Source organism: Nomascus leucogenys, chromosome 5, assembly GCF_006542625.1.
Source record: "Nomascus leucogenys isolate Asia chromosome 5, Asia_NLE_v1, whole genome shotgun sequence".
Taxonomy (NCBI): Eukaryota; Metazoa; Chordata; class Mammalia; order Primates; family Hylobatidae; genus Nomascus; species Nomascus leucogenys.
The window spans coordinates 53,848,059-53,856,451 of record NC_044385.1 but is presented as its reverse complement, the minus strand read 5'-3'; the positions used below and the strand labels follow the sequence as shown (position 1 = coordinate 53,856,451).

Genomic DNA, 8,393 nt, shown 5'->3' with positions numbered 1-8,393 from the left:
TTAAGGTGAAAAGGTGGGAGGAATCAGTTCCGCCTTGGGAAATGGGGATGAAGAGACAGATTAGGGTGGGGCAGGGGAAGTTTTGCAGAGGAGATGAGGTAAGTTGGTATCTGTACAGAATGTGATGTGGAATGTGGTCAGTGAATTTTAAAAGAATAAAGTATTTTGAACTGGGTGTGGGATCATACCTGTAATCCCAACAATTTGGGAGGCTGAGGAGGGTGTATTGTTTGAGCCCAAGAGTTTGAGACCAGCCTAGGCAACATGGTGAAACCCCCATCTCTACAAAATATCCAAAAAAATTAGCCAAATATGGTGGCATGCACCATAGTCCCAACTACTCGGGAGGCTGAGATGGGGGGACCACTTGAGCCCAGGAAATTGCAGTGAGCTGTGATTGTGCCACTGCGCTCCAGCCTGGGAGACAGAGAGGGACCCTGTCTTAAAAAAAAAAAAAAAAAAAAAGGATAAAGTATTTTGAGATAGGAAAAGGGGAGACTTGATTATTAAAATAGAATTGGGAGGCCAAGATAGGCAGATCATGAGGTCAGGAGATTGAGACTATCCTGGCTAACACGGTGAAACCCCATCTCTATTAAAAATACAAAAAAAATTAGCCAGGTGGGGTGGCGGGCACCTGTAGTCCCAGCTACTCGGGAGGCTGAGGGAGGAGAATGGCGTGAACCTGGGTGGTGGAGCTTGCAGTGAGCCGAGATCGCGCCACTGCACTCCAGCCTGGGTGACAGAGTGAGACCCGTTTCAAAAAAAAAAAAAAAATACAATTGGGATTGTGTGTGAATACTAAGTTTAATTAATCATTACAGGTAACTTAAAACAATGCAATTGGGTTCTTCTTGGTTAATGAAAAGGAATTGACTGACATGACTGGCTTATACAAGCCTAGATTTACTGAAAATCTTGATTTCAACTATTCTCATCAGATCACATCTCCCGATTTTGCTTTAATCACACTTATGTATGATCATGAGAAATGGTTGACTTGGCACCAATGATGGAAAAATAGGCATGAGCTTAAATAGTTTAAGAGATATTTAGATTAGATATTTCTACATATTTTCAACATTTATCAAGCATTACAATAAAAAGCCATGGTCTTTATTTTCAGGAAACTTTAAGAAGGTATCAAAAGATGTTGAAAAGAACATTCTGATCCAAAAGGTAGAAACACAAAGAGTCATTGAACGTCAGAACAGGAAAAGACCTTACACACTGTTTAGTCTGTTTCTCTCATTTTACAGATTTGTAAACTGAGATCCAGAAAGACACAATCATATGCCAAAGTCATCCTGTAATGTGGAGTCTTTGGACTCAAATATAAGACTTCAGAATTTTAGATATTTAATTTTTAATAAGTTGATAAAGAACATATGATAGTCTCTACCATCTTTATGATTTCCAAAGCGTTGTCTGTAATTCATCCAAGGTTCTTTGAATTTAATTTTGTCCGGGAGCATGGTCCTACATGATAGACTAGTCCCAGCCTAAAAAAATTTTCCAGTGTCATTAGGGAGAAAAGACTAAGTTCCATGAAACAGAGGACAACATTAGATGCTTTCACTGCCAAAGAAAAATCTGCTGTTGGAAGTCAGAGAAGGGAGGGATTGGTATAGCCCAGAGTTGTTCAGGAATAAAGGATTTGGGTTTTGTCTTTAATGATGACTAGAGGGAAGGGTGGCCATGTTGGAGAGCAATGGTGGGGATAGCAAGGGCTGAGGAAAAACAGCAGGAATGAGCCCACAGTGTCTGGAGTTGCGGAGAAACTTGGTTAAGGGGAATTGGGTTTAGAGGAGAGAGCAGGAGAATCCCCCGGAATTCTCTTCCAGTTCAGTAACTCAGATCTTCTCTATCTTATCATTTTACCAAGCACGAAGGTGGAGCCAGAAGGAGGTACATCCTTTATCCACAGCTACAACCAGTAATCCCCTCAGGCAGTGCTTCTTCCAGGAGGAAGGTGTTGGGGTAATCCGTCCTGCAATTAAGCTGCTGTAGTGCTTGAGGAAGAACAACGCCACCAGAGAAATTCCAAGGTAGTTCCAGCCCTCACCTGCCTGAGCTCACTTCCTTCATGTGACATGTACATACAGATATAAATAATTGGAAGCCTTTCAACTTGAAACAGGCTCCTAGGAGACCAGAAGCAGCAGCCCTTCCTGAGCTCAGGTAAGAGACCTTACCCTCTACTGACACTGCTCACATTGTTCTGAGGATCACCTACTTCTCCTAATCATTTACCCAGGTATGTTCAAGGTCACATCTAAAGGACTCTTTTCCATGAGGACAAAATCTCTTTGAGGACAAATAATCATCATGTTTATCTTTTATCTTTGTACTTCAGTACCTAGCACAACATTCAAGACAGCGGGTGCTCATTAAATGCTCATCACATTGTTAGTTCAGGACAACTAACATCAATCTCTACTTAAAATGAATTGATCACTTGCTCCGTGCTAAGTGTATAAATCATAGATTATTGTATTTAAATAATCAATTTAAAATCAAAACAATTTCTGGGTTAAGTTTAATTATCACCATTTTGGGGTTAAGAAAATGAAACTCAGAGGTGAGTTGACTTGTCCAAGGTCACATAGAGGTAGGGTGGCCAACTCATTCCAGTTTACCTGTGGTTTTTCCAGTTTTAAAACTGAAATTTTTGTATCTCAGGAACCATCCCCTGCCCCCCAACCTCAGTCCTGGGTAAACTGGAATGACCCACATCAATGGAAACTAGTAAAGCAAGGATTTATTTGGACCCAGTTCTCTTGTCTCTGAACCCAGAATCCTCTTTGATTCTTTTGGGTTTGGTTTGCTTTTTTCCTTTTCCTACATTTGACAGTATCTCGAGTGGTCACAAATGTAAAAAATGTCTAGCATATTGCCTGGCACATAGGAAAAATTCAGTAAGTGATAATGATTATCAGTGCTGTGCCAAGCTATGGAGCCAGCCATATATATATGGATGTGTGCGCATATATATATATATGTGCGCATATATATATATATATGTGCGCATATATATATATATATATGGTGTGTGTGTATATATATATGTCTTTATAAATTTTATGTATGTTATTTCTTTCAAAAATATTAAAGTAGTTGAGAAAATTGAAAAATTAAAAAGTAGGTTTATTACAATTCATGACTTTAAGTTTAAATATTTTATTTATGCCCCAAACAAAATTTGTTATAATTTTACTGTCCTGGTTTTAAGGGAAGGAAATTCATCAATAATATTTTCATCATATGCTTTTGAGAAACAAAGTTAATCATTAAGAATGAAACATGAAAACATGCGAATAGCAGTACATATTTTTCCTTTTGCTTCAATATGGCTCAGCATGGCACTGTCGAATTTTGTTTTTATTTAAAATTTTGATATTTTGTTCATCATAAACTTTTTGATTCACTTTGATATTGCATTAAAATATTTTTATCTTGATGACTGAGGTTTTTTAGTGCTCCCTTAAATTTTGCACCCAAAATGAGTGCCTCAATTGTTTTACCCTAACCTCACCCAATTATCATTTTATCTTAAAACTCAGCAAACACCCTAACCTGCTCTCTTACTGAGGAGCCTCATCCAAGAATAAGTGAGTTCCGTCATTGCCTTTCTTCTCTGACTTTTGGAACCATTTGCTTGGTCTAGGACCTGAGTTGCAGGGCCAGGAAAGGGAGTACCCTCGAAACCACCCAGGAGTGCCTGACTACTGTCCTCCTGCAGAGGGCGCTGTGGAGTCCCAGACACTTGAGTGTTAGGTGGAATCGGGCTGATTGCCCATCATGTCTTGCCTTTCCCTGGCAGTAGGCTTGCTATGAAATCATTGACTTTCTATTTGCCTCTGGGGCTTAAGCGAATCTGTTACCCTCAAATAACCTATCTGATCTCAGACAAATGCCAGAGCTCAGTTTCTTTGCCCTGTGGGTGGTCATAAAATCCAGACAATTTCCCCCCAGGTGTTTTCGATGGCTCAGCCACAGCTTCTGTTGAGATTCCGTTTCTCCCCAGTTCCTCTGTGGGTCTGAGGGGACCAGAAGGGTGAGCTACGTTGGCTTTCTGGAAGGGGAGGCTATATGCGTCAATTCCCCAAAACAGGTTTTGACATTTCCCCTGAAATGTCATCCTCTATCTAGTCACTGCAAGTGCCTGCCGTTCCAGGCCTTACCTGCTGGGCACTAACGGCGCAGCCAGGATGGGGACAGAATAAAGGAGCCACGACCTGTGGCACCAACTCGCACTCAGACTCTGAACTCAGACCTGAAAGCTTCTCTTCACGGGAGGCTCGGCAGTTTTTCTTAGTAAGTTACGTGGACAGGCCACACTGTCTGAGGCCAGATAAGGCTGTTCTGTTCCCCCGTCCCCCCACCCCCCACCCCGTGGACACTTGGAGGAGAGGGAAATCAGTAAGTCACGCTCTCTTTTTTGAATTCCTAGCTCCTGTGGTCTCCAGATTTCAGGCGTAAGATGAAAGCCTCTAGTCTTGCCTTCAGCCTTCTCTCTGCTGTGTTTTATCTCCTATGGACTCCTTCCACTGGACTGAAGACACTCAATTTGGGAAGCTGTGTGATCGCCACAAACCTTCAGGAGATACGAAATGGATTTTCTGAGATACGGGGCAGTGTGGTACGTAAGCAGGTATCTACCTCTCCTGGAAGCCTCTTCTCTTCCTTCCTTGTCCGTTTCTCTTTCCTGGCAGTCCTGGCAGTGTAATCATGAAAAGAGGCTGGCTGGGGACTGCTTGCCCAGGGGATGTATTCCCAAGAAATAACTGTAGCTCAAATATGTAAAATGTTTTGAGAAAGGACACCTCCCACTAGTTCTTGGCAGGGAGTAGATGAGAAGTCTTGATATTGAAGACCCTGGCAGCAGTCACTGACTCATCCTTGCTTGTTTTGTCTTCCTCTGTTTAGCAAGCCAAAGATGGAAACATTGACATCAGAATCTTAAGGAGGACTGAGTCTTTGCACGACACAAAGGTATGTGCTTGGCCCAGACAAACTCTGGGAGGAGAGGTGGAGTGGGAGCATCTGCATCACCGCGGTCTTGTCTCTGCTCTCCCCTTTCCCCTCACCAATATACCTGTGTTTTTTTGCAGCCTGCGAATCGGTGCTGCCTCCTGCGCCATTTGCTAAGACTCTATCTGGACAGAGTATTTAAAAACTACCAGACCCCTGACGATTATACGCTCCGGAAGATCAGCAGCCTCGCCAATTCCCTTCTTTCCATCAAGAAGGACCTCCGGCTCTGTGTGAGTGTGGGTCTTGGGTGACAGGACTCATCTCAGCATACAGCTTCAATGGCTTAGCAACTAAACTGTCTTTCCTACCTCCATTTAATGGATGGAGAAACTGAGTCCAAAAGTTCAAGTAATCTGTGTTGAGACATGTGACTAGGTAACAAGAACTCAGTTTTATTGACTTTTGAATATATGCTCTAGGCAAAAAGTACTTTGCAAAGTCTAAAGAAGTATAAGGTGCTAACCGTTTGATATTAATGATAACTCTGTTATCTTTGAAATTATACTTTTTCTGCAGGTGAGGTATCCTACAGTATATTAGTGCATCCTCTGTCTAGGCAGTCAATTAGTAGACCATTGAGCTTGACCTCAGAATATAGTCTGAATACAACCTAGGAATTCAATTCTTTTTTTTTTTTTCTTATGGGCGCTCAAAGAGCTCTGGGATAGAGCTCCTAGACTACAGCTGGGGGTTGTGGGGAGGCCAGATGGGATACAGGGATGGCAAATGCCTTCAGTACTACCTGCCCATTTCTAAAAAAGAAGTGATGAGTTTCATGTTTGAGCCTAAAAGGTGGCTTCCTCTCCTAGCTGATGATGAACTTAATGATTCCAAATGTGAGGTCTGAAACAGCTTTTCTATAGGAATAAGCATCCTCAGGGTTGTGCGTGAAAGAGTAGAATTTCTACCTGCTTCATGTCAATGGCAAGGGCAAAAAATCAGAATCCGTAATATAATCTATTATTCTATGGGTCCTTTTCAGCATGCCCACATGACATGCCATTGTGGGGAGGAAGCAATGAAGAAATACAGCCAGATTCTGAGTCACTTTGAAGAGGTATGTGCAGCTTTGGCATTGACTGGGATGGGTGTGTTTTAAGAACTGAGATCATAGGTGGGTGGAATGGATATTCACTGTTAGACATCCTGTAGCCTTCAGGTTCATGGCCCTCTGAAATCATGAGGACAAGCCCTTGCTTTAACCCAGGAGACACCCATCCAGGCTCTAGAAGAGTACCCTCGCTGGGTGATGCTCTGGAAATGGAAAGGGAATGGCCATGATTCCATCAAGTCACTACAGTGACATCTGGATCTTTTAGCTGCACAAACCAGAGGCAATAGTTTTTCAATGTTCACACACTTGTACGTACCTTTGAAAACACTCACAATTTCACACACACACCCATATCATTCAATTTCTCACCTTCACACCTTCTCATGTCTGCCAGGAAGGCCTGGAGTTCACTCCTCACTGACTAAATCCTACTTATCCTTTAAAGACTCAGCCTGGGCATCACTTTCAGGAAGGTGCTGGCTCCTTCTCTCAGAGTTAGACGCCTTCCACATCATCTTGTGGGAATTTCATCCCTTTATTCACTACACTACATTTTAGTTGCCTGTTTTTGCCAGTCTCCTCACTCAACTGTGGATAGGGATTGTGCCATTCACCTTTTCATCCCTAACCATCAGCCAGGTGATTGGCACAATCAATATCTGTTCAACTGATGTGTGCACCATAGGCAACCCCTACACACACACACAGGCACACACACACACACCATATGTTTCTTAAAGAAAATAGCTTGATTACTTTGATCTCTGTGATTCAAGAGTCTTAGGTAGCAGTTTTGCTTCTGCTACCCCCTTGCACCTCAGTTTCTGTGCATAAGACCAGGGTGATGAACTCAATGATTTCCCTTCCTTGTGTGATATCTTGAGATTCTATAACTTCTTTAAGTGCTTCATCTTGAAAAGAATGCTCTGCTCACAATTGTCAGCGACCTATCCATAAAAGAGAGAATTAACCCTGGAGCAAATGTTGTCTCATGAGTTGCTAACCACATGGGTGTGTGTCTCTTTCAGCTGGAACCTCAGGCAGCAGTTGTGAAGGCTTTGGGGGAACTAGACATTCTTCTGCAATGGATGGAGGAGACAGAATAGGAGGAAAGTGATGATGCTGCTAAGAGTATTTGAGGTCAAGAGCTCCAGTCCTCAATACCTGCAGAGGCATGACCCCAAACCACCATCTCTTTACTGCACTAGTCTAGTGCTGGTCACAGTGTATCTTATTTATGCATTACTTGTTTCCTTTCGTGATTGTCTTTATGCATCCCCAATCTTAATTGAGACCATACTTGTATAAGATTTTTGTAATATCTTTCAACTACTGGATATATTTATTAGTTCATATGTTTATTTATTTTTTGCTATTTAATGTATTTATTTTTGTACTTGGACATGAGACTTTAAAAAAATTCACAGATTGTATTTATAACCTGACTACAGCAGGTGATGTATTTTTATACAGTAAAAAAAAAACCTTGTAAATTCTAGAAGAGTGGCTAGGGAGGTTATTCATTTGTATTCAACTAAGGACATATTTACTCATTGCTGATACTCTGTGAGATATTTGAAATTGAACCAATGACTACTTAGGATGGGTCGTGTAATAAGTTTTGATGTGGAATTGCACATCTACCTTACAATTACTGACCATCCCCAGTAGACTCCCCAGTCCCATAATTGTGTATCTTCCAGCCAGGAATCCTACATGGCCAGCATGTATTTCTACAAATAAAGTTTTCTTTGCATAACAACTGCTTGGAGTTTGCAAATGTTTCAAGAGCAGAGACCACGTTGAGGATAAGTTTGAATCTCATTTCACCCCAGGTCCTCTTGCTCCTTTGAGGAAGAAGATGTAGGAACCTGGACCTTCTCTCTCCTGCAGATTTCATCCTCAGCTCTATCTCCTAATTCACACTGCTCTGACCCCACGACTGCCCTCCTCTCAAAAGGACTGTGACAGAGTGAGGGGCTTCAGCCATCTCTGCTTTCGCCTCATTGGCTTGGAACACTGTCTTATCTATACCTCTGTTTTCTTTCTCACCCCATACTCTTGCAACACAAATTACAACGGGCATGAGGCTCTATTATAAAGGTTAAAAACACACAGGTGCAAAGTGTAGGTCTAGAGTCCTGCCCAGGGAGGTGTATGAGCCCCCTTTTGAGGCCCTTCCATTTTGGATTCTGTCCAGCCTCAGAGTTTAGGTTGTTACCAGATCAAGTCCTTATCTTTGTGTCCAACTATTAAGTCAGTGTTTTCTTTCCAGGCCCCCTTCAGGTTGAGTGTCCCTGGA

At 42.1% G+C, this 8,393-nt stretch overlaps 1 protein-coding gene across 2 annotated transcripts; it reads left to right on the top strand.

The window, feature by feature from the left end:
* Positions 1–3,983: 3,983 nt before the first annotated feature.
* Positions 3,984–7,849, top strand: IL20 (interleukin 20). Of its 2 annotated transcripts, XM_003272967.3 has the most exons (6): positions 3,984–4,317; positions 4,454–4,642; positions 4,930–4,995; positions 5,115–5,267; positions 6,020–6,094; positions 7,120–7,849. In XM_003272967.3, the coding sequence occupies exons 2-6, from the start codon at positions 4,484–4,486 to the stop codon at positions 7,195–7,197; spliced, it is 531 nt and encodes a 176-aa protein (XP_003273015.1). In that variant the 5' UTR covers positions 3,984–4,317; positions 4,454–4,483; the 3' UTR covers positions 7,198–7,849. The 2 variants fall into 2 exon arrangements, with proteins under 2 accessions (XP_003273015.1, XP_012362184.1); XM_012506730.1 differs by lacking the exons at positions 3,984–4,317; positions 6,020–6,094 and having other exon boundaries at positions 4,484–4,642; positions 7,120–7,197.
* The last annotated feature ends 544 nt before the right edge of the window (positions 7,850–8,393 follow it).